The sequence below is a fragment of the Dipteris shenzhenensis genome, chromosome 6 (genome assembly GCF_047967505.1).
Source record: "Dipteris shenzhenensis isolate YYH24624 ecotype China chromosome 6, Dip_SZ_1.0, whole genome shotgun sequence".
Taxonomy (NCBI): domain Eukaryota; kingdom Viridiplantae; phylum Streptophyta; class Polypodiopsida; order Gleicheniales; family Dipteridaceae; genus Dipteris; species Dipteris shenzhenensis.
This window is the reverse complement of record NC_141601.1, coordinates 58,685,659-58,712,276: the sequence shown is the minus strand read 5'-3', so window position 1 is coordinate 58,712,276 and position 26,618 is coordinate 58,685,659. Positions and strand designations below refer to the sequence as shown.

The 26,618-nt window shown below is 46.6% G+C and overlaps 1 protein-coding gene across 4 annotated transcripts in view; it reads right to left on the bottom strand.

Moving 5' to 3' along the window:
• The window catches only part of LOC147901425 (Tubulin binding cofactor C domain-containing protein), a 90,910-nt gene that overhangs the window by 38,034 nt on the left and 26,258 nt on the right, over nt 1-26,618 (bottom strand). For all 4 annotated transcript variants that reach the window (XR_015541109.1, XR_015541110.1, XR_015541111.1 and 1 more), the window contains exon 3: nt 25,236-25,658. Coding sequence is in view for 1 of the 4 variants with exons in the window: in XM_087375408.1 (XP_087231534.1) it covers nt 25,236-25,658 (423 nt within the window). In the remaining 3 variants the exon portion in view is untranslated. The remainder of the gene's footprint in view (nt 1-25,235; nt 25,659-26,618) is intronic.

Genomic DNA, 26,618 nt, shown 5'->3' with positions numbered 1-26,618 from the left:
GAAAATGCATCACATCCAGAGCCTATTGCAGATTGCGATTTCTACCAGAGTGTCGTCTGCAAATTGCGATTTTATTTCCAGGTCCTCTGAGATGTGCTAAGTGATTGCGTCATGTTCTGGTTCTATTACAAGAATTGCGATCTGTTTTCAGCAGTTTCCAGGCTGTCCTAGGGAAATTGTGATTTGTTTCTAGGGTGTCCACGCTATGCAGGGAAGATTGTGATTTGATTTCTGGAGGCTTCCGAGCTGTACCAGCTGACTTTGGTAACTTTCCAAGCGTGTGTGTTCACTTCTAAACTGCTTTTGAGGCTGTGCCAGAGCAGAATGAGCTTATCTCCGCATGATCTAGGGCTTTCCAGCCAGGGTGACCTTTCTTCTGTGGATTCCGGGTAGAAGAAGGCTTGTCTTTGCCTACTTTTGCCATTTCCTCATTGGTTGCTAGCTAGTTATTGCATCTGGATTTCTTTCCTTGCAAAGAAGGGTTGATTTATGCTGTTGGGCAGTGGCCAAGAAGGCTATAAATTGAGGCAACACGTTGGGAAGTGTTTGGTTGTTTGATTGCACCAGAGTTCAACTATTGAGGGCTTTGTCTTGCAGCTGTTCAGCCGTGTTTGGCTAGTTGGGCACTTGGTTGTGCGATTGCAGGAGTGGTTCAGACAGCGGATGCTATTAGGGTCTCTGTTGCATGCTTTGGTTGGCTGAGGATACAAGATTGTCTAGCGATTAGATGCCGTTCACCGTTTGAAGTTGAGCAGGGGAATTACAAGATGGGCTGGATGGGGAGTCTGCGGGCGTTGGTTTGCCTGTGGTGCAGCTTCCCAAAGACCTTTGTAATCAGCCGCTTGGCTTCAACAAATGAATGTTAAATAAATACCGCAAGGGGCGCCAACATTTAGGGACAATCGGTGTCTTTGTTTCTCAGTAGGAGCGCTCTAGCTCCCCTGTGATTTGTTTTGTGGTGCATATTTACTTGTCAATTTACTGTGTATGCTGTAATTAAGTGGATCCTACCACCTTTACGCTATTTGCCCAAACCCAATGGACCATGGGAGAGCATAGCCATGGATTTTATTTTTGATTTGCCGAGGACACCTACAGGTAATGATGGAATATGGACGCTTCAGCAAGCAAGCGCACTTCATTCATGTACGGAAGAAGATTGGGGCAGATCATATGACGAAGTTGTTCATGCAGAATATCTTCAAGTACCATGGTATGCAAGTCCATTCTAAGTGATAGAGACCCGCGCATCACTAGCTTGTTTTGGCGGGGAATTTTTGAGAATATGGACACTACTCTCATATTTTCTTCTGCTTTTCATCGACAAACCAATGGGCAATCGGAGGCGGCTAATTCCACAGCTCTAGATTTGCTGAAATGCAATGTTTTGGAGCACCAGTCACAGTGGGAAAAGTTCTTACAATAACACGGTACATTCTTCCACAGGTAAAGCTCCATTTGAGATAGTGGAAGGCCGACGTAAGATTCCACCCATCTTGCAAACAAAAGATAGGTATGTGGAGAGCTTGGACATAGCTTATCAGAAGATGAAACATCCATTGCAGAAGTCTCAGGAGAAGCAGAAAAAGGCAACAGACAAGCACAGGCGTGACGTTGTCATCAAGGAAGGTGATTATGTCTTGCTGTGTTTTCAGAAAGCAAGCTTGAAAAGTACATGGGGTCGTACTCGGCTATTACCTAAGCTAAGTATGAGGTACTATGGGCCTTTCAAGGTAACTCAAGAGATTAATGACGTAGCTTCGCTTATAGTTACTTGATTATTGGAAGATTCACAATGCTTTCCATATGAGTCTCCTTAAGCCTTTTCAAGGTGATGTGCCTATGGATTTGCCTTCGGAGATCCAGCCAGAGGTGGAAGACTTGGATGAGATCCTTGTACCCAAGCAGATTCTAGCACATAGGGAAAGGAAAGTAGAAGGTAAGTTGCACGACGCTATTTGGTGAAATTTTGTAATTATACGTCATTGCATGCGAAGTGGATGGAGGAGGATGAGTCGACAGATACTACTCAGGTGTTACAACTTTATCTTGAGGCTTTCCAGTTGGAGACCACTTTGCGGGTACTCATTTAAGTTCAGCAGAGCACCAGGTGTCTGTAGCATTACCCGATGCACAGGGGGGGAGTTAGTGCTTCCATTTCTGTTGTACAGACCCACTCATATATCTAGAGGACACTTGGTGTTGCATTTTGTTTCACCCGAGGTACAAGCTGCTGACAGTATCTTCGCCATGAGGGCCTCTATGATTGGTGTGCTAGCCACTTGGTTTTGATGCATCTTATGTGCAATGTATTATGTATTTGTTACCATGGCTCTACAGATACATATTCATTGTTGGTTGACTTGTTGGCGGCATTGCTACGCTGTCCTTTCAAGTTTGGTTGGTCTGTTGGGTCGCTCCCATTTCAGAGTTGGTTGATCTGTTGATGGCATTGTTGGCTGTAGCCTATCTTTCAGATTTGGTTATTTGGTTATTTTTCTATTTCAGCTTTGGTTATTTCATTTGCTTTTGATTTTTCCATTGCTATTATTCCTTTTTGTTTTGGTTTGTAGGCAAAAAGGACGTTTGCCTTCTTTCAAGAGGAGACTCTGTCACGAGGACATGAAATTATGGGACTTTTAATTTGTGACTCCCGTAATTTGCACGTGACTGCCTTGAGCCTCTAAGGCGTGAGGGTCCGGCCATCGGGCGGGACTAGGGTAATTAAAATTCTCTAGTGGGCCCTTGGAAATAGTGAATGTGCACCCAGTCACTAGGCAATTGATTCCTAGGGCCAAAGTGTGCAATAGGGGGGCCAAAAGAGTGGTTCAATTAAAAATTGCTAATTTTAGTACAATTCTACAAAAAGGGCCCATAGCTCTTATTTTAAGTTCAGTTGGCCAAATCAATTCCAGAAGGAGCCAGATCATTAGTTGTGACCTGCCAAAGCCTGCCAGGTGCTGCTAGAATAAAATTGCATTTTACCAGGAGCTTCCAGACCTTGCCAGAGGAAATCGTCACCAGCCACGGTCAGTACCAATGCATCCAAGGCTTGCCAGAGAAAAAAGCACCAGATCCAGAGCGTGTTGTAGATTGCGATTTCTGCCAGGGTGTCTTCTGCAAATTGCGATTTTATTTCCAGGTCCTCCGGGCTGTGCTAGGTGAGTATGTCATGTTCTGGTTCTGTTTCCAGGTGTTTCCAAGCTGCTACAAGAATTGCGATCTGTTTTCAAGAGTTTCAGGCTGTCCAGGCTGTCCCAGGGAAATTGTGATTTGTTTCTAGGCTGTCCAGGCTGTGCAGGGAAGATTGCGATTTGATTTCTGGAGGCTTCCGGGCTGTGCCATCTGATTTTGGTAACTTTCCAGGCGTGGGTGTTCGCTTCTAAGCTGCTTTTGGGACTGTTCAAGAGCAGAATTAGCTTATCTCCACAGGATCTAGGGTTTTCCAGCCAGGGTGGCCTTTCTTCTGTGGATTCCGGGAAGAAGAAGGCTTGTCTTTGCCTGCTTTTGCCGTTCCCTGATTGGTTGCCAGCTAGTTATTGCGTTTGGGTCTCTTTCCTCGCAAAGAAGGGTTGATTTACGCTGTTGGGCAATGGCCAGGGATGCTATAGATTGAGGCAGCCCACTGGGAAGTGTTTGGTTGTTTGATTGCACCAGAGTTCAACTGTTGAGGGCTTTGTCTTACAGTTGTTCAGCTGTGTTTGGCTGGTTGGGCACTTGGTTGTGCGATTGCAAGAGTGGTTCAGACAGTGGATGCTATTGGGGTCTCTGTTGCATGTGGTTGGGCACTTGGTTGTGCGATTGCAGGAGTGGTTCAGACAGTGGATGCTATTGGGGTCTCTGTTGCATGCTTTGGTTGGCTGAGGATACAGGATTGTCTAGTGATTGGATGCTGTTCACCGTTTGAAGTTGAGCAGGGGAATTACAGGGTGGGCTTGACAAGGAGTCTGCGGGCGTTGGTTTGCCTATGGTGCAACTTCCCAGAGACCTTTGTAATCAGCCGCTTGGCTTCAAATGAATGTTAGGGGCGCCAACGTTTGGGGCCAATCGATGTCCTTGTTTCTAAGTAGGAGCGCTCTAGCTCCCCTGTGATTTGTTTTGTGGTGCATATTTACTTGTCAATTTACTGTGTATGCTGTAATTAAGTGGATCCTACCACCCTTTACGGTGTTGAGGCTGGTTTCATTTATCTGGTCCACTATGCAGTTAGAGTTTACTATTTCTATTCACTTTGATCACAACCTCTCACCGGCCTACTCTGGACGCCTAAACAGACTCCTAACCTACATCAATCACATACCACTCATAGAGGACCGTGCTGTGCCCTGATTAGTCGCACACCATATGAACACGGGCTCCTTGATTTGGGCAGGATGCATGATCTCATCATCTACAACGGGCTCGACCTATGGCCCTCCTCAGGTGGTTTTACTTGCTTCCCACACAAGGGGGGCACTAGTGTAGTAGATTACATCATGGGATCCCCTACCTTCACTTCATGTATCACCAACTTCACCGTAGCACCACTCTCTCTAGGAGCTGATCACACATACCTATTCTTCACTATCGCCACCCCACGCTTAGCCACACCACACACACCACATAGGAAGCACGACACCTACCACGACATACACTTTGATCACAACCTCTCACCGGCCTACTCTGGACGCCTAAACAGACTCCTAACCTACATCAATCACATACCACTCATAGAGGACCGTGCTGCCCTGATTAGTCGCACACTCCACGAGGCTACCCTCCAAATCTTTCCCCACACCACCACCTCTTGGTTCTGTACCCTGCAACAATTGGTCCGATGCGGAGTGCAAGGCTTATCGCTGACAGCCCCGACTTGAAACCAAATGTCACCTATCGAACACACCAGACATGGTACGCAAGTACCAACGTCTCGTAAGTCACAAGAAGCAGGCATTTCTTCGTCAAAATGAGGAGGAGCTGCCGCACATCTTGTACAGCAAGGATTTTTTACGGAGATTCCTTGAGCGTAGGTCCCCATCACCCCTCACTGACACAAGAGTCTAGCACATGTATGCACACCATCTATATGATGTCCCACACCAGCCCACTCCAGACCTCATACACACAGCTCGTCCCACCACTTGCACGTTGTTCACCAGAGGGGGAGTCAAGGACACGACATTGAAACTGCACAATGGCCGAACTACGGATCACGAGGGGCTATGCACTGAGTTTATCGCATATGGGATCGACATGTTAGCCTCGATCTAGCAAAGCTATTCAATGACACTGTTTGCCTTGGCTTCCCCCGCACTTGGACACTCAACACCATCACCCCCATCCACAAGGTAGGGGATCCCATGGACCCGAGTAACTACAGGACTATCATGATTGGACATGTGATGTCCAAGATCTATGCAGCTGTATTGGATGCATCGGTCAGCCTCTTCGCAGAGATGAGAGAGCTCAGAGCAGAGGGTCAGGCCGGTTTCAGGCGAGACCATGGGACTATAGATCACATACTCACACTCAAGAGTGTCATTGAGGAGGCCAGATCACGGAAGGAGAGGGTATACTGTTGTTTGTGGATTTCCGCAAAGCCTTTGACACAGTACCTTGAGCTCATCTTATCACACGCCTACAAACACTGGGATTTGATCAGGAGATCATCTGGGCAGTCATGGCACTGTATGAGAGAGTCTCAGGCCGAGTTCGTACAAGCGCAGGTTGGACAGATGAGATCCTGAGTACCATAGGCGTTAAACAGGATTGTCCCTTATCACCGACCCTGTTTGGCCTCTACAACGATGAGCTTGAGACTTTCATGGGGACGTTCGGAGGGACCGGTTGCTCACTTGCCGGTATCATCATCAGGATTCTTCTTTATGCAGATGACGTGGCACTCCTGTCGTCCACACCCGAGAGGCTCCAGCGACACCTGAATGCACTGCAGGCTTTTTATTTATCCCACGATTTGGAGGTCAACCTTGGCAAGACCAAGGTCATGACCTTTAACACCTCTCAAGCAAACATGCAACGGAAGCAGTTTACTTTTACTTTGGGTGGGTCACCAGTTGAGATCGTATCCTCATACACTTACTTCAAGGTCATCTTCTCTGGCCCAATCTTCACAATGAGACCAGCGATGCAGGCCCGACTGAGCAAGGGATACGCCTCACTGAATCGGCTAGAGAGACAGTGCTTTCACTCCCACTTCCAGGACCCTTGAACCAAGGCTCTTCTCTTCAACTCCTTGGTCCGACCAGCCGGTATTTATGGCAGCCCTTGTTGGGGGCCTGACATGTCAGAGATAGAGTGGACACGGGTGGAGTGCTTGCAGATCCTCATGCTCTCACGGAAGATCCTAGGGAAACCGTCTGTACCACATCACATCATTCAGGCCAAGTTTAGTGCTTCTCCACTCCAGCTAGATGTAGCCTTTGAAACCATCACATATCTACACCGGGTTAGATCATATGGGAACTACCCATGGTTGGCTCCCGATTCCTTCATGAGGTTGGCAGCAGAGGGAGACGAGCGATGCTGGTATGCACGGACTCACAAATGGTTTGTGAGACTAGGGTTCCACATCGATAGGATACCTCCTTTTTAGTACAGTTTAGATGCCCCTCCGGTACTCCCACCCACCATCCCGATTGGGCCACATACCAACCAGGTCATTCGAGAGGATCTCCTACAGCTACACACCTTTAAGACCTAGTTGGAGCCGAGGGAGCTTCTAGTGAAGCTGAGTTTCTACAGAGATTACTGTCTTCGCATTTCGGAGGAGGGATTCATTACACCACTGGGATACACTGAGTTTCATATGCCTCACTCACTACGGATCTCCATCGGACAGTTTCGGGTATCATCACACCGCCTTCGCATAGAGACCAACAGAGCAGAGGGGATTCCTAGGGAGCATCCCTTATGCATATTGTGCAACTGTCAGGAGGTTGAGTCAGATGAGCATTTTATTTTCAGGTGCCCAGTGTACTACGAGATCCGAGGTCGCTACCACTGCCTCTTCAGAGACGGCTCCGGGCTCCTTTCCAGATTCCTCGCCTACCCAGATCAGAGATGCCTCGCGGCCTTCATTCACGAGGGAGTCCGACATAGAGATACTTACTCAGGCGACGGGGCTTGGCCACATCATCAGACACCCCTCAGAGCAGGATCACAGAGTTCTTCCCATCGAGTGACATTGATCGTCCAGTCTCTAGCCGCAGATGTGACAGAGACCCCGACTCGACGATCGCAGCACGACACACGAGACATCGAGGGGACACACAGACCACTCTGGGGGACCTCCCGTCATTGTTTAGACCCTGGATACGTCCCACGAGAGTCACGGTGGCTCTGGTCTTGCGTCGAGCCTCGTCCAAGAGACCGAGACACGGCACCCCTGACGAGCACCAACGTCCCATCACCGACGATGCACTAGTCAGGGCGACATGACTTACGGAGGATTCCGCTCCGCTCCAGTCCTTTTCTTTTCATTGTTACATCCAGATGTATTTGATTATGTATGATCAGACTTAGGATTCAGCACGGGTGATGATGCTCGTTTCAGTAGCTCCACCCTTACTGTGATTTGTATCAAGTTTTCTTTCAATCTCATGGACCCATCGATCTTCCGAAGACTCTAATAAAATCTCTCTCTCTCTCTCTCTCTCTCTCTCTCTCTCTCTCTCTCTCTCTCTCTCTCGTCATGTCACCCCGCCCACCTTCTCGCCTAGCTGCCGGCTGCTGGTGCCCATACACACCCTACATGTGTGGCGCCCTCGACGACTGCTGCTGCTGCTGGTGGCCGCGCGTTTTGTGCGCCCCTTCATTTGCATGCTACAGCTCCGCCATGGAGCTGGTGCTTCTACGCCCCCACATGGAGCTGGTACGGGCTACGCGACAGCCTTGCAGTCCCCTCGGCTACTAGGAGCAGCCCTCGATGGCCTCTACATCGACTTACCTCTCCCCCTCCCTCGACACAACCCGCCCGGTCTGCTACAACCCGACCAGCCTGTCAGCTTTGATCAAGAAAAGGGGGTGAGGGGGGGGGGGGGGGGGGGGGGGGGGGGGACACAGTTAGCAGTGATACCATGCCTACAAGAGCGGGAGTAGAAGACACATGGGGAAAACCAGCTTTGGAGACAGCTATGGCAGCCCTGTCAGTAGGGACAGCACATAAAGGTACCACAGATGTACTCACATGCCTCAACAGAATCTGCCTCGTGCTGATAGAAAAAATAGACAGCTTGGAGGCCACCAATGTGGCCCTATTGGCTGAGAAAGCGCATGTCGACAAAACACTGGCTGAGATTTGGAAACAAGGTGGGAAGATACAAGAAGAATGGAGGAAGGAGAAGGCCAAGAAAGAAGAATGGGAGAAGGAGAGAGGAGAATGGGAGAATGAACAGACCAAGCTACAAGACCAAGTACACGCATTGGGGACTGAGCTACAACAAATGAAGGGCAAGCAAATAACATCAGATCGAGGCAGCAAAGTTATGGATGAGCTCAAAGCAGAAAATGCAGCTCTTAAGAAAGCGATGGAGGCCATGCAGACTACCATGAATGGTAAGCATGCTGAGTTCGCACAACAGCTCAACAAGGGGAAAGAAGTGATGCTTGAATGGACAGAAGTTGTTAAAAAGGGATCAGCAGCTCCCAAAAAAGAGTTCATTTCTGAGACACTAGAGGAAGAGAAAAGATGGGCCGGTAAAGCAATGAATGTCCTAGTTAGAGGTTTTGCAGTGGGAGATACCCCAATGGCAGATGCTCAAGCCCTATTTGCCAAGCTGGGAGTCAACCTTACATGTGAGGCAGCTTGGAGGGTAGGGAAGACAGAGATACCAACAAGACCATTAGTGCTGAAACTCCGAACTGCAATCGATAGGTCCAACCTCATGAGCATGCGAGCATCCCTGAAGGGGACCAAAATCTACTTGGATGATGACCTCACCCTTCTACAGTAGGAGCATAGAAGGGAAGGCATGACACGGGTAATGGCAGCAAGGGAAGCAAGGAAATGGGCTTCCTACAGGGATGGCAAAGTGATTATTCGAGAAAAAGCTGATAGAGGTGATAAGGGAGAAGGGGAGAAGGAAGAGGGGGAACTATGACGGTGTCAAAGTCGGGAGGGGAGTGCACAAAACAAGCCAAGTATGGCTGTATGGAGCTGTAATGGTACCCTTTGGTCCAACCCAGGTGGCTTCTCGGAGACATACACAGGCAAAGACATCATCTTCTACACTGAGACACATGAGAGTCCAGAGAGAGGGCTGCCCACGGTGACAAGGTACATTTGGGAGTCTGTTCACATGAGAGAAATGAGGAGAGACACTGGAGTACAAGGCTCTGGAGGTGTAGCTGTCCTTCTCAAAACACACTTAAGACTCATATCTGTAGTACGGAGAGAGGAACATGCACGTCACATGTGGATACGAGTGCAACTACTAGATGCCCGACCGATCTTCATTGCAGTATGCTATTTCCCTCCACACACGTCATCATATGCCCATGATGTCACTATAGAGGGGCACAGTCCTTAAGAGACGATACATGATGATATCATGGAGTTCACCAGAGAGGGAGACACCCTCCTTCTGGGGGATTTCAATGCAAGGATGAGGGATAAGCAAGTGGGCTTACTTGACTTCACATATGAGAGAGACCCCCACATGATGCCAAAGTTAGATGCGGTAGAACTTGGGATTCGGAGACTTTGAGCAAATACTTAACATGTGACAGCATACGGGCGACACCTGCTTAAGTTGGGAGCTGTCCATGACCTCATCATCTACAATGGCCTTCAGAGATGGCCATCATCTGTGGAGTTCACATGCTTCCCACATGGAGGCGGGACCAGCACAGTGGACTACCTACTGGGCCCATTGGGTTTTGTCACACGGATACATGACCTCACCATACCCCCCTCCCCGACTTGGAGCCAACCACGCATATCTGGCCTTCGATGTTCTTGCTACTACACCAGGCACAGGGAGAGTTCCTACCGCTACCCGAACCTAGACCCACTTTGACCATGCAGAGAGATGCGAGCCCCTCACACGGGAGTGAGAGCCTTGGGTCAGTTGACGTCACATGAGGCACACAAAATCTTTCAGCGGTTGACACGCTGCAAGAGACAAGCCTTCCTCACACATAGGATGGATGAGATCACATTTCGCCGAGAGACCCAACCACAAGGTGGGGATCCCTCTCGGAGGGGAAGCCACCCATCCCCATCACGGATCTGGACGTGTGGCACACTTATGCATGCTCCATATATGATGTCCGGAGGCACACACCGGCAGACATGTCCTCTATGCCCAGGCCCACTACCTGTCATCTATTCGCTACGCAAAATGTGCGGGCTCCACTTCGCCGACTCCACAACCGGAAAGCACAAGACCACGAAGGCCTTCGGACAGAGCACTTCGCACATGGGCAAGAGGTCCTAGCACCGATCCTTGGGGGACTGTCACATGTGCTAATAATGCTTCCTATGCTATAAAAGGAATTGGAGATGGGCAGCTCACATCCATTTCAAGCCATCATGTCACTTTGACAAATGTTCTTTTTGTGCCTAGAATTGAAGTCAACTTGACTTCAATTTCAGCAATTGCCACTTCAGGTTTCAGAGTGATATTTGATGGATACGAATGCTTAGTATATGATCTTTGTGATGACAATGCCATAGTTCTCACTAGCATGCTCCATATATGATGTCCGGAGGCAGACACCGGCAGACATGTCCTCTATGCCCAGGCCCACTACCTGTCATCTATTCACTACGCAAAATGTGCGGGCTGTCACAACCGGAAAGCACAAGACCACAAAGGCCTTCGGACAGAGCACTTCGCACATGGGTAGGAGGTCCTAGCACCGATCCTTGGGGGACTGTCACATGTGCTAATAATGCTTCCTATGCTATAAAAGGAATTGGAGATGTGCAGCTCACATCCATTTCAAGCCATCATGTCAGTTTGACAAATGTTCTTTTTGTGCCTGGAATTGAAGTCAACTTGATTTCAATTTCAGCAATTGCCACTTCAGGTTTCAGAGTGATATTTGATGGATACGAATGCTTAGTATATGATCTTTGTGATGACAATGCCATAGTTCTCACTAGCACTTCGCAAAAGGGACTTTATCACCTTGATCATCACTCAACTGTACTTTCTATTGAAGCATTTGCTATTTCAGATTCACAGCTTGCTGAAACTCATCTTTGGCATGAGAGAATCGGTCATCTCAATTATAGAGCTCTTGCCAAGTTACATTCACAGGGCATGGCAAATGATGTACCTCAAACTCACACAATTTCCAAACATGTGTGAGGGTTTTCTTTTGGGTAAGATGCATCGAATTTCCTTTTCAGAAGAGTTGTCCAAAATTCTCACAAAGGAAATTCCAGCTAGTGCATAGTTATGTCTGTGCCCCAATGAGGACAAATGCCATTGGATGGTACAAATATTTCATGACTCTAATTGATGACTTCACAAGATATTGCCGGGTATATGCTTTAAAAGCCAAATCTGAAGTGTTCTCATGCTTTCAGAGGTGGCTGAATATGGTTGAGAATGAATCAGGATGCAAGTTTGTCATCCTCAACACAATTAGGGGAGGAGAGTATATGTCAAAGGAGTTTGATGCATTTTTTTTTTCAGGGGGCATTGTTCACTCATGCACTACTCCTTACACTCCTCAACATAATCTTGTTCCTGAAAGGAAGAACAGGTCCACTATGGAGATGGCCAAATGCATGCTTAAGGCCAAGTCCTTGCCCAATAAATTTTGGCTTGATGCAATGATGTGTGCAAACTACGTGCTGAATAGATCACCTACAAGGGCATTGAGGACTGTTACACCTTATGAAGCATGGAAAGGCAGGAAGCCTTCACTTTCACACATGAGAGTTTTTGGGTCTCTTGCATATGTTCATGTACCATCTCAGCTAAGACATAAGCTTGATGACAAGGCAACCAAATGCATATTTATTGGTTACAGCCAAGAGAGCAGAGGGTATCGGTTGTATCAACCAAATACTGGGAAGATTATTGTCAGTAGAGATGTAATCTTTGCTGAACATTCAGCTTCTCCTCTTGTGGACTGCACAGCTAAGCCAGAAGTTGACATGTTTGATGCCTTTGACTCTTGGTTACCTCTGCTTCCCTTAGAGGGGGACTTTGACCAACAACATGAGCCTCCTGCAGGCCCTCAACCTTCCCTTAGAGGGGGACTTTGACCAGCAACATGAGCCTCCTGCAGCCCATGCTGATTTGCAGGCTCCTCTACCAGCACAAAATGATCCCACTATTCATGATGCAGTGATCGAAGAAAGAGCTGTCAATAGACAGCAAAGGCAAGTTCCCATATGGCTTCTTGACACATAGAGGGACAACAAACAAGATCAACCTCTTGCTGCCCGGACAAGATCAGGGAATAGACAAATGCATGGTCATTTTCTTGAGTTTGCACTCCTTGCTACAGCTTGCAATGAAGAGCCTTTGTGCCATAAAGATGCTTTTGACAGCAAAGAAAGAGTGGATGGATGCAACGAGAGCTGAGCTACAATCTATTGCTAAAAATGCCACCTGGGAATTAGTAGATCTCCCTCCCGGCAAGCATGCCATTGGTACCCGGTGGGTTTACTAATTAAAAAGGAAATCTGATGGCAGCATAGATCGACACAAAGCCCCCCGTCTTGTTGCAAAAGGGTATGCCCAACAACAAGGCATTGACTTTGAGGAGACCTTTGCTCCCACTTCCGGAATTACTACTATTAGATATATCATTGCCATTGCAGCCCATCACCATTGGCAAGTGCACCAGCTTGACATCAAGACTGCCTTTCTTCATGGGGATCTGCAGGAAGAAGTTTATGTGACACAACCTCCTCGCTTTGAGATTGTTGGCTCTTAAAACAAGGTATGCCAGCTGAGAAAAGCCCTTTATGGTTTGAAGCAAGCACCCAGGGCATGGTATGCTAAAATTCATGCACACTTACTGTCCCTTGGTTTTCAGAATAGCCCCACAGAGCCCACTCTTTAGGTCCGTGGGAGTGGATCTGATTTTTTAGTGCTGATTTTATATGTGGATGACATGCTGATCACGGGCCCTGATACTCAACATATTGCAGCTTTCAAGGCTGATTTGCAGCAAGCTTTTGAAATGTCAGACATGGGACAGCTGCACTATTATTTGGGCATTCAGTTTGCTCATGTTGAGGGGGGTATCATGATGTCACAGTCCAAATATATTGGACAGCTCCTTGATCGTTTTCAGTTTGAGGATTGCAAGCCAATCTCTACTCCAGTGGACCCTAGCTTCAAATTTTGAGCTCATGATGGGAGCGCACCATGTGATATCACTCTTTACCAGCAAGCTGTTGGATGTCTCATTTACTTATGCCACACCAGACCTGACTTACAATGTGCAGTGTCCCAGCTCAGCAGGTTCATGCACAGGCCCAGTTCACAGCATTGGCAAGCAGTGAAGAGAGTCTTCAAATATATTAGAGGCACTTAGGATTTAGCCGTCTTCTATGGTGATCAGGGTTCACTTACCATGCATGCTTACATGGATAGTGACTGGGCAGGTTGTTCCGACACCAAAGTGTCACATACCGACAATTGTTTTTTGCTTGGCAATTCATGTATCTCTTGGCTTAGCAAGAAGCAACCAGCAGTTGCCACATCCAGCTGTGAGGCTAAGTACAGGGCAACCTTCACCGGTATAGTAGAGTGTGTCTGGCTTCGATAGTTACTTACAAATCTTGGTATTCGCCAAACATCCTCCACTATGGTCTACACTAACAGCCAGAGTGCTTTGGCCATTACCCGTAATCCAGTGTTTCATGCGATACCAAGCACATCAAAATTCACTATCATTATGTTCGAGAGTGGTTGTCAGCAGGAGACATAGAGTTATCCTACCTGTGAGTTTAAGAGAGAGAGCAAAGTGTGAGAGCCGGAGAGCAAGAAAGTAGGAGAGTGAGAGCTGAAAGCAATAGCTGCAATAGAAGAGTGTAGTACAACTGAAGAGAGGGATAGGTTTTGTCTAAGTGACAAAACCTTATCCTTCACTAACCGTAGTTAGTGAACTAACTGTGGTTAGGGAAAAAAACCTCTAAATGAGGGAAAAGTGTCCCTAACCTACTTATTACATTACATTGGTCACTGCTAAATTATAACAATAATTCTAACACCCCCCTGCAGTGCCAATGTCATGTACAAGGAAATGATCAATCACCAAAAGGAGATAAGTTCAAGGCACTGCGAAATGCCTCAAACTTTTCACGTGGAAGTGCTTTGGTGAAAATATCTGCAACATTGTCATGTGTGGACACATAGATCATATTGATCTCTCCTGCATGCAACTTCTCTCTGACGTAGTGATAGTGAACCTCAATGTGCTTCGTGTGAGCATGAAACACAGGATTCTTTGCCACTGCAATAGCACTTTGACTATCAGTGAGAATTGGAGAAGGACCCTCCAATGAAAGATGAAGATCAGCAAATAAACGACGCAGCCAAACACATTCAGCTGTCGCTGTGAAAGCTGCCCTGTACTCAGCTTCACATGAATAGGTAGCCACTGTAGATTGTTTCTTGCTCAACCAAGAAATACAAGCTTTGCCCAAAAAGAAACAATTGCCACTTGTGGACTGCCTAGTGTCATAGTCTCCAGCCCAATCTGAGTCACTATAGGCATGCATCTGCAAGTCACCCCCCCCTGGGAAACATCAAGCCAAAAGACTTGGTACCTTGCAAATAACGGAAGATGCGTTTTACAGCCTGCCAATGCATAGTCTTTGGGCTGTGCATATATCTGCTCACCTGAGAAACTGCAAACTGAATATCAGGTCGTGTATTGCAGAGATAAATGAGGCATTCAACAGCCTGACTGTAGAGTGTGACATCAATCGATTCACCTGCATCATGCATTATAAGCTTCAGCCCCGGCTCCATGGGAGTAGCTATGGGCTTACAATCCTGCATGTTGAATCTGTCCAAGAGTTTCTGCACATACTTGGATTGAGACATAACAATGCCACTTTTCTCTTGAGTGAACTGGATCCCCAAATAAAAGTGTAGTAGCCCCAAATCTGACATGTCAAAAGTGGTCTGCAATTCAGCTTTAAAATCTGCAATATTATCCTCATTGGACCCTGTGAGCAGTAAGTCATCTACATAAAGAATGATGACTAAAATATCCCCCCCATCCTTCTTGATGTAGAGGGTGCTTTCAGTTGGACTATTGTGCAGCCCCTTGCTGGTCAGAAAGGCATGAATTTTGGCATACCATGCACGTGGGGCTTGTTTCAGCCCATACAAAGCTTTATTCAGCTTGCATACCTGAAGTGCATTTCTTGAAATTTCAATGCCCAGAGGTTGTTTGACATAAACCTCTTCCAACAAGTCTCCATTAAGGAAAGCTGTTTTAATGTCCAACTGATGAACATTCCATCGAAAATTTGCAGCCATGGCTATAACTGACCGGATGGTTATCACTCTAGATGTAGGAGCAAAAGTCTCCTCATAGTCTATGCCCTTTTTCTAAGCATATCCTTTTGCAACCAGCGTTGCCTTGTACCAATCAATGGTCCCATCTGGCTTTCTTTTAACTTTGAAAACCCACCGTGTACCTATGGCATGTTTAGCTGGTGGCAAATTGACAACTTCCCATGTCTGATTTTTCTGAATGGACCGCAATTCATCGTGCATGGCATTCATCCAATGCACATTATCATGTGCCTCTTCAAATGTCTCAGGCTCCTCCTCATCAAGAAGAGTACCTGCATAAGCTGATTCAACTGAAAGAGCTCCTCCCCCTGCCTTACTGCACTCCGAGTTCTGCCAGGTCTCCCTGAGAGTTTGTAACAGCCAATTTGGGACTGTTTTTGCTGCATGTATATCTGCAATTTCTTGCTGAACAACCTCTTCCACTGCTTGTGGAGGTGGTAAGACATCCTGTGGCTGAATCGGAGCATGTGGAGGTATCTGAAAATTTTGATTTGAATCAGATATATCAGCAGGGAAACCCAAGGCAATGGGTAGTAATCCCTCAAAGACATCATCGGAAGAAGTAGGCAAATCAAATTCAGCTTGACTGTGAGCTGAATTTTTTGAAAATATAGCATCTCTACTGACAATAATCTTGCGTGTAACAGGATTGTAGAGACGGTAGCCCTTGTTCTCTGCACTGTACCCAACAAAAATGCATTTGATTGCCTTATCAGACAACTTATGCCGAAACTCAACGGGCACATGAGCATATGCAAGGCATCCAAAAACACGAAAATGATCCACAGAAGGCTTTCTCCCTTGCCAAACTTCATAGGGAGTCTTGGTCTTCAAAGCTTTTGTGGGAGCCCCATTCAAAACATAATTGGCACACATGAGACCTTCAAGCCAAAATTTGTGAGGCAATTTTTTTCTTTTTAGCATGCATCTATCCATCTCCATAAGAGTACGATTTTTCCTCTCAGCTTTGCCATTTTGCTGAGGGGTTAGCCTCACTCTAAGCTGATGTGCAATGCCCTTGTCTTTCAAAAAAGCATCAAAATCTGCAGACAAATACTCCCCTCCTCTATCTGTGCGTAATGTTTGTATCTTGAGTCCTGATTCATTCTCAACCATGGCTGCAAAGTGTTTGAAAACCATAAACACTTCTGATTTGTGTTTCAGCCCATAAACCCAAGTGTAGTTGGAGTAGTCATCTATAAAAGTGACAAAGTAAAGACGACCACCCAATGATGGAGCCCTCCTGAGACCGCAGATATCACTATGAATAAGCTGTAATTTTCGAACAGCTTTTACTGATCCATCCTTCTTGAAAGGAAATCTGTGCATTTTACCAAGAATGCACCCTTCACAGGCATGTGGAGGAGGTGTTTCAAGAGGCGGCAATGCATTAACCATAGCATGTTTTTGAAGCGTCATCAAGCTGCCATAATGCATGTGTCCATATCTAGCATGCCATAACTCCGCATTCTACATAGCAGCAGTAGGAGTGGAAACTGCAAGAGCATGTGCTGGTCTTTTCTCAAACATGTCAAGCTGAAAAAGACCACGTAACAAAGTGCCAGACAATCTCAAGGCATAGTCATTCTCTCTGTCATGGACTGCACACTTGTCATCTTCAAAAATGACCTGAAATCCAGCTCTGTTAAGAGTGGAGACTGAAAGTAGATTTTTTGTGATACCAGGCACATACAAGACATCAGAAATTTTGAATGTTGAGCCATCAATGGCTGTAAGTTCAACTTCTCCTGTACCACGAACTGAATAGGAGGAGTTGTTGGCACATGTGACCTTTTTACCAACGGGAGCTGGATGCAAAGATGTGAAAAGACACTTCCTGAAAGTGATATGCTTTGAGGCACCGCTATCAAAATACCATGTATTTTGTGTCTCATTGACACTGAAAGCTGATGCATCCTTGGAAGAATCATAACTGCATGTCAGAAAAGCATAAGAGTCATTATTACAAGTGGCTGTAGTATCCGGAGCAGCCAACTGAGAGTCTGAAATGCAAGACAAGAAGGCATAGTCGTGCTCCACAAAGTTGGCTGTAGCTTGCTCAGTGTCAGATGCATGAGGAGCTGAATCTGAAACAGCCATACCGGAGCTGTTTTTCTTTTCTTTTGCAAGCCTTTTCTTGCATTCTCCAATGTAGTGACCTGGCTTTTTGCAGTAATGACATATTCCCTTCTTCTTGGGCTTACCTGCATCACCCTTAGCCTTTTGAGAAGGCTGTCCTGAACCACTGGAAGGCTGATTTGCTGATGTCTTTGCTTGTCCCTTTACTTTAGGCTTGAATTTTGAAAGCATGGCATGTTCACCTGCTCGTGAAGCCATGTTTTTCCTGGTTTGCTCTTCCTGCAACAGAAGTCCTATCAACTCGTGAAAATTGAGAGGATTTGCACCCCCCCTCAACGACAAATTCAGCGAGGTATGAAAGCTGAGATAAGACTCAGGAAGAGAATTCACAGTAGTGGTAATCATCTCTGAATCAAGAATGATTTCATCAATATTCAGCAATTGCTCTCGTAAATCCTGTAGCTTTGTGAGGTGCACTGACATGGAGTCACCCTCTTCCATATGTGTATGAGATAATTCTCTTTTCAAAAAAGACACCCTAGCATCATTCCGAGCTGCATACATGCTCTCCAAAATATCCCATGCTGCCTTTGAGGTCTTACACGACCGGATATGCGGAATGATGAATCTTTTCACTGAAAGAGAAATACACAACAAAGCTAAAGCATCACGTGAATCCCATCTCTTTTGCTCTGGAGTGGTAGGTATAACTGCACCAATAACTTGTGCTGCAGTTGTACACTGTGCACGACCTCTACCTCCTCCTTGCTGGGGAGGGGTATTAGGTGCCACATTTGCTGGCTGGATCTCATTCCCATTTACATAGTCCAACAAATTACGGGAAATCAGAATATTGCGTACCATAAAACTCCAGAGGGAGTAGTTGGTACCATCCAGCTTATCCTCTTGTGAGAGACCACTGAACTGGAAATCCTTCTAATTTTGTTGGGCCATGTCTGAGAAAGAAAATACAGCAAATGCAAATCTGAATTCCCTTGCTGGGAATGAAGTGCACAATTCCCAAAAAAAAACAGCCAAACACTGGCTAAAAATGCAACTCAAATCTCTATAATGTCTCCGTCAGAAATCTGCCAGAGCATCCAATCTCTCCCAAAACCTGCCAAAAGTGCTTCAAAACACTCACAGAAAGGCAATGTGAACTGAAACCTGCAAAATTGCTCTCCCAACACAAAAGCCCCAATTTGTGGCTTGAAATTGCAACCAGAAAGGGGCAAATGGTCTAAAAGCCCCAAATGTTGCACAAATTGCTCTCTACCTGCAAAAGCCCCAAATTTCACTGCAAAATTGCAGTGTGATTGCAAAAGCCCCAAATTTTTGCAATCTGCAAAAGCCCCAGATGTAACAAAATTCCCAATACACAAAATGTGTCCAAATCTGCCCACAAAATGGCCTGCAAAGCAAATTTCTGCCTCGAATGACACACTCCGTACAAAAGTACGAAACTGTACGGAATGTACAGTCAGGCTGTACAGCTGATGACACACTCCGTACAAAAGTACGAAACTGTACGGAATGTACAGTCAGGCTGTACGGACAGGTACCCTCCTGTGTACGGGCTGCTATACGGAGCGATGAATGTATGTACGGATGTACGACGAGCTGTCAAGTACGGTGGATGTACGACGACGAAGGTACGGCTGTATGACAAAGGTACGGCCAAGTACGGCAATACGACAAAGGTACGGCTAGATACCAAATGTACGGTTGACGGGCTGTACGGCGATGTGCGGACGGAGCTGTACAACTGACGACGAGCTGTACGGGCTTACGGCGAACTGTACGGGCTGGCTGCGAATTGTACGGATACCGTACGAAATGTACGGGAGCAGACACAGCTGTACGGACAGCGAGAGCTCCGTGAGCTTGTACGGCTGTACGGACATCGAGAGCTCCGTGAGCTTGTACGGCTGTACGGACCGAAGCTGCACGGTGCAGGAGCTTGTACTGCTTGTATGGAAGACTGTACGGACGACATGCTTGTATGGACAGGCAGCGAGCTGTTGAGCTTGGAGCAGGGAGATTGCGAGCAAGGAAGCAGGGAGCAAGGACAACCCGCTCTGATACCAAATGTGAGTTTAAGAGAGAGAGAGCAAAGTGTGAGAGCAAGAGAGCAAGAGAGTAGGAGAGTGAGAGCTGAAAGCAATAGTTGCAATAGAAGAGTGTAGTACAACTGAAGAGAGGGATAGGTTTTGTCTAAGTGACAAAACCTTATCCTTCACTAACCGTAGTGAGTGAACTAACTGTGGTTAAAGGGAAAAACCTCTAAATGAGGGAAAAGTGTCCCTAACCTACTTATTACATTACATTGGTCACTGGTAAATTATAACAATAATTCTAACACTACCTACCCACAGATGACAACATAGCAGATATGTTTACAAAGGCACTTCCTCGTCCCAAGTTCGAAGTCTTTCGACAAGCTTTACACTTGGTTCGCTTTATTACATGATCTGGCATACCTTGTACATTCATAGGTGGATATATCCTTTTGGATGAACATGTGCCACCATGACCAGAAAATACTAGGTATTCTAAGACCTTTCCAGAATACTTTCGCCCATACCATGGAGGGGGGGTTAGTATGCCATCTTCTCCCGGTCGTATTGATGCCCTCTGGGCCCTGGTATGTGCCATGTAGCTTTAGTTATTGGCACTTAGGTCACCTAGTACTTTTAGTGTCTTATGACACCTAGTACTAGTGGTACCACTAGGACACTAGGTCCTAGGGTTCTCTTTTTTAGTACTTTGTACTTTCATTTTCATTCTACTAGTTGATGTGACGGCTTCCACTTCTTGCTCCACTCTTGTGCATTCTTTTGCTACATTTGTTGGTACTGATACTAGAGGCCCTCGAGGAGTTCTACACAGAGAGAGATCTGACAATTAACCTTGGGAAGACCAAGGTTATGATCTTCAACACCTCATACCCAGTGCTCCATCGACATGGCTTCACTTACCAAGGTCAGTCAGTAGAGATTGTGCAATCTTACACATACTTGGGTGCAGTTTTCACTGGGCCGATTTTCACGATGATCCATGTAGCTCGAGCACGCCTCACACGAGGATATGGTGCTTTGGCCCGACTAGAGCGGCAATGTTTCCAGGCGCACTTCCAGGACCCACCGACGAAGTACTGGCTTTTCGACACCCTAGTGAGACCAATTGCCATGTATGCAGCACCATTCTGGGGGTGTGATATTTCAGCAGCAGAGTGGAAGAGATTTGAGCGGCTACAGATAATCATGGGATCCAAGATGATTCGTAGTAAGCCCTCAGTTCCCCATCAAATAGTACAGGAAGAGTTTGCTATGACCCCTCTTCAGATCGATGCCACCTTTCAGACAGTGACCTTCCTCCATAGAGTCTAAAACCTACCTCGTGAAAGGCTACTAAGCCTAGCATTGGAATCCTCTATCCGACTGGCAGAGAGTGGGTTTGATACAACATGGTATGCACGCGTCTCTGCTTGGTTAGCCAATCATGGCATTCAGATGGATAGACTCCCCCCTTTTCAGTACACCATGGATGCACCCCCCGAGCTGATTCCACGAGATGAGATTAACCACATCATACGCTTAGACCTCCTCCATCTTCACACACTTCGGACTTGGGGGGGGACCACGAGTTCCCCACCAAGACCGAGCTCTACTATGACCATTTCTTGAGTATCAAAGGATGGTTCTTGGAGCATTAGCCCTGAGCGCCTAACATGCCTATTACACACTATTTGGCTTTTCTGGCCTGACTTGATATAATGTACTACATTAGTATTTCAGTTTATGTGTTTTCTAGTACTCAGCGAGGGCCTTACCACAGTGGCTTGTATGAGTTTACTTTGTTTCCGCACTTTTGTCCCATAGGCCCGCGAGGCCTCCCGCAGACCCTCTCTCTCTCTCTCTCTCTCTCTCTCTCTCTCTCTCTCTCTCTCTCTCTCTCTCTCCCTCCCTCCCTCCCTCCCGCCCGTAGGGTCCCAACCCCCTTGGTCTCTCTGCCTCCCCTTCCGTAGCCTCTCCGCCCCCCCCTCCCGTAGCCTCTCCACCCCCCCTCCCGTAGCCTCTCCGCCCCCCCTCTCGTAGTCTCTCCACTCCCCCCTCCCGTAGCCTCTCCAACCCCCCTCTCGTAGCCTCTCTGCTAGCCCCCTCCCCCCCTTCCTCATGTCCGTACCTGCTTCCGCTCCCATCCGTACATGCTCCTGCTCCCGCTCCTGCCTGTACCTGTACCTGCTCCCGTAACCGTACGCCCGTACCTCTTGCTCCCATTCCACTTCTACTCCCTACTCCCTACTTCCCCTAGCTGGTTGTAGCAAGCTCTTGAATTAGGAACCCCTAGCTAGGCTGAATCCCCAGCCCAACTAGGGGGTTAGCTCAGCCAAGGGGTAACAGGAAATATGGCCAGCAAAGCATGGCCCAACCTACCTTCCTCCTCTTCAAAAACCCCTTCCACTCCAGCAGCCTCCAATAACAAAGCCAAATACTCCACAATGGCAGCCGAACGCCTTCCCCGTATGCACATATATATGAACGAGGTGGTCTTCTTGACCGACCAATTCTTGGATATCATGAACAAATTTACTTCCTACAGGATCAAGTGAGAGAGCTGCGCCGTTAGCCATAGCTAGAATTCAAGTCTTGGAAGGACCGGGTAAGAAGGAAGTCATTGACGAGGTTATAAAGTCATGCAATGCTTCCCCCCCTACCCCCCAACTAGTCTCTGCAGTCAAGAATCTAGTTCATACTGAAATGCAGACAGCCAAGCAAGAAGTGACAGTGGAGTTTGATGCAAAGGTCAACAAAGCTGATATTCAAGAAGAGATTAAAGAACATGCAGCTAGAAAGGATAATGCTTTGAAAATCAGAATTGGGGGGCTTCCAGATGGATGGTATAAAGAAGATGAATCTTTTAGTGATACCTTAGCACATGTCCAAACAGCCATGCCTACTGTTGACTGGACAGCAGATGCCGATGACAATCCTGACAACCCAGATGATGACGGTGAAGCTCGAGTAGTTCATATCGGTCAACGTAATGGCCATGCTATCATTACGTTCAACTCACGAGACATGTATAAAAGTTCTGCGACAATATCACAAGCTGAAAGGGACCAAGATATGGATAGCCGAGGAACTCACCAAGGCTCAACTAAAGGATAAGGCAAAGGAATTAGCAAAGGTTCGGGCTGCCAGGAAGGATGGTAAATGGGCAGTCTACCCGGACGGGATAGCACTCATTAGAGAGTTTAAATCAAAACCAAAACACTCTCAGTCTTAAACTGATGTAAGGCCAACTATATATATGTGTGTATGTTTTATCTAGGCTATAGGTACTCTCTAAATAAATGGAGCTGCTCTTGCACTCCTTGGGAGCTGCCCTGTACCCTCCCGAAGCTGATGTACTAGATGGCTTTCATGTTGTCCCATAGACCTCTTGGTCTCCCATGACATTAATAAACTCTCTCTCTCTCTCTCTCTCTCTCTCTCTCTCTCTCTCTAGCTAGCTTTACAGTGCCCTCGATATGCACATATCAGGGAGGACTACCAGCAGATACTGGAGGACTCCGCTCAGTTGACATCAGTTCTCTCTACTGCCTCTCCGGCAGCGTTGGGATCTTTTGTCACCCGTCTTTTTACATGTCGTCAGGAACTCATACATTCCTAACCCCTCTTTTTGAGGAGACTTTCTTTACATTGTATTGAGATGGTTCCATGGGTCATTTTTGGCCCCCCGTGGACGTTAATAAATGCTACTTCTACTTCTCTCTCTCACTCTCGCTCTCTCTTTGCTCCTCAATCTCTCATGTGGTGCATCTCCGTGAAGAGCTACCATACCTACTATTGTAGCTGCTTCAAAATGTCCAAATAAATTGCGGACTCTTGTGGAGGATATGCATACAACATGGTGGCAATGGGCCTCATATGGGCTGGAGAGAAATCAATCAAGGGCTCGTATGGCATGGATAACGGGAGGAAGGGGGGTAACGGTAGGGGGTAACCTGGGAGCAGAGAGGAGACATTGTATGAGTGGGAGAGGGAATTGAATCGCCGACTAGGGAGGATCAAGAGGGATTGTCTAAGCGGCCATAGGGCCACACTCGGGTCCGTAGTGGAGACAAGTGGCTTCCCCTCAAAGACGAAACCCCATGCTATAGCGGAGTCCCCTCCTCAAAAAGAGCCGATCACATCATCTAGCCTATGTGAGAGGAAATCTTGTCTCTAACAACGTGTATGATATCCGTTGTGCCTCGAATGTCGTTAAGTGCTCCATAGCTTGCTTGCATATGAGGTGAGATCAAATCTATCAGCACTCAGTATCAAACCATGGGTTCTTGAGCATCTTGAGCTGGGAAAATCTGGTGGCAGTTCCTGAGCCACTGATACAAGGGTGTCTTCTAAGGCATGGGGAGGTTTGTATCGTCTCCAAGGAAGGTCGATAGCCCAAAAGACTAGTGGCTCACATAGATTGCATCAAGGCCATGATCAAAGTACATTCGGACATAGGTGGGGACCCGAAATCAAGTCTTGTATCTAGCGTGGTAAGCGAGATACTGAATGCCAAGTAGGACTAGTCAGCGTCGAGTTGGGGGGAGGGATTGTAAAATCATGTCACGACACAACGGCTTGGGAACCCATCAAGTAGTCCACAATACTTGTCCCCCCCCCCCCCCCCCCCCCCTATATAGGAGAGAACTTAGACTGATGGAACATTCATTTGAAAATTCAAAAAAGCGAGGCCAGCCTTCAAAGAGTCGTGACAAGTCTATAAATGCATGAGAGATTTCAAAGGAGAGTCAAAAATATGAAGACTCCTGAGAGATTCAAAGGGAAAACGCGGAAAGAGAGATTCAAGGATGTCATGCATATTTAAGGCATGGCAAGATTCATATAGCAATCTCCAAAGGAATTGATTATATGTTCAAAGATTCAAGAGAAATTCAGAAAATGTCTCCAAGATTTATGGCAAACTTAGTAATCCTCACGAGACTTGTCCCCACCAGAAAAAGATCCAAAGGGGTCACGACCTTTTCCAGGCATCAAATAGAATAGAATATTTACAACCGACTTCAAGAAAAGCAGGTTCATGGCTGAAAGACCAGAGACTCAGCAGTAGCAACAATCAAGTGCCAAAACAGAAGATTCAAGAATGACCAGAATCGCTTAGGAACGAGCTTTGTAGAATGAAGGGCTGAAGTTGTTAACCTCCCTGTGTGAGCATGAGCATTGCGGAGGGTGTGTATTATTCTGTTTTTAATCTTTTCTATAAATGAGGGGGTTTTGACAATTGTTATCACAGTTCGTGGTCACCCTTGGCCGCCAACATCCAATTTGCACTTTCCAAAGCTTTATGAGTGTAAGGTATTGAGAAATATGGCGTTTTGGCAGAGGTTTTTCACTGTATGCAGCATTTGCATGCACATCAAGTTGCTATGCGTTCTTATTAAAACTCAAACCGACATAAAAACACGCATTTAAATTTTTTCAATACACAGTCGCATATAATGCTCAAGGCAACTACTGACAAGGTTATTTGAAACAGAGGGTTCAGTTGTATAACACAGTTGCAGTAAAAGAAACAAAAGTACATAGAGACCTGCGAGAAGATTCAAACCAGTGCAGAGAATACCGAAACAGAACTAACCTTGACTGAGCCTCCATTAATGTCGCTCTCTTCCTTCAAAATGCAAGACTTTGTTATTCCATCAATGAAGGTTAAGCCCTCTGGACACCAATTCCTATGCTGGTTAACCCCACAAAGGGCAACACCACCTTGATTTCCTGATGGCCCCCCAGTACCACAAGCATCAACCATTGTTACGTCAGCCTCTCCATCTATAGGTCCATTTTCCTTCACCAGGATCCTCTCCTGTGGGTGTTCTGATGCAGCACAAATATGTTCTGTCACCCACTCGAGAACTTGAGCCAAAGGAACAGGAGCAGCTGGCATGTCAGGATCAGAGTTTGCAAAGAAAGAAGCAGCTTGGCTAAGTGGCACCATCTCTGAGCCTCTTTCTCCAGAGCGTAATAACAGGCCAAGGTGGTTGAACTGCTCTAGATTTAGGACCTGCCAAGTTTAATATTTTTCCTTAAAACCTTACACAATTCCATACTCGCACGAGATGCCACCCCACGGGTAAGCCAAAAAGAAACAAGCAAGAAAGAAAGTTAAACACCAGAGTATATTCTGATAAGACGACACTCGATAGGTCTCTCTAATAGATGCTCAAAACCAGGTGTACCAAGCACTCCCTTGACAAGCTCTAAGAAGGCTTCAAACATATGCGATCTGCTATTTATCTATCTAGATACGTGTGTGTGTGTGTGTGTGTGTGTGTGTGTGTGTGGACGTATGTATCCATGTAATATGTACGTATATATCTAGATGAATCCAAGAACATGCCCCAACTCATCCTCTAAAATCACATTACATAGTGCAGTTTCAATCTCATGATAGTCACTCATAAGATTGAAAATCATACACCAGAGTATATTCCGATAAAACGACGCTCGATAGGTCTCTCTAATAGATGCTCAAAACCAGGTGTACCACGCACTCCCTTGACAAGCTCTAAGAAGGCTTCAAGCAAATGTGATCTGCTATTTATCTATCTATATACATGTGTGTGTGTGTGTATGGACGTATGTATCCATGTAATATGTACGTATATATCTAGATGAATCCAGGAAACTCATCCTCTAAAATCACATTACATAGTGCAGTTTCAATCTCATGATAGTCACTCATAAGGTTGAAAATCATAAACTCCATCATGCATAGTAGGGACTAGGTACTATGACATCCCCACTGACATCATCAATGCCCAACAGTGGGTATAGTATAAGAAGGTCACTGCCCCACCTGTGAGCCCCCGATTTGAGGGGACAAGGGGGCAGAAGACCATAGGGGATAAGGGAAGGTAAAAGGCAGCAGACCTACCTCGCAGGGAACCCGCGCAGCAGCAAAGGATGGTGTAGCATCTAGGCGCCTCCTGGACCTGCATACAGGCGGCATTGGGAGCTGCAA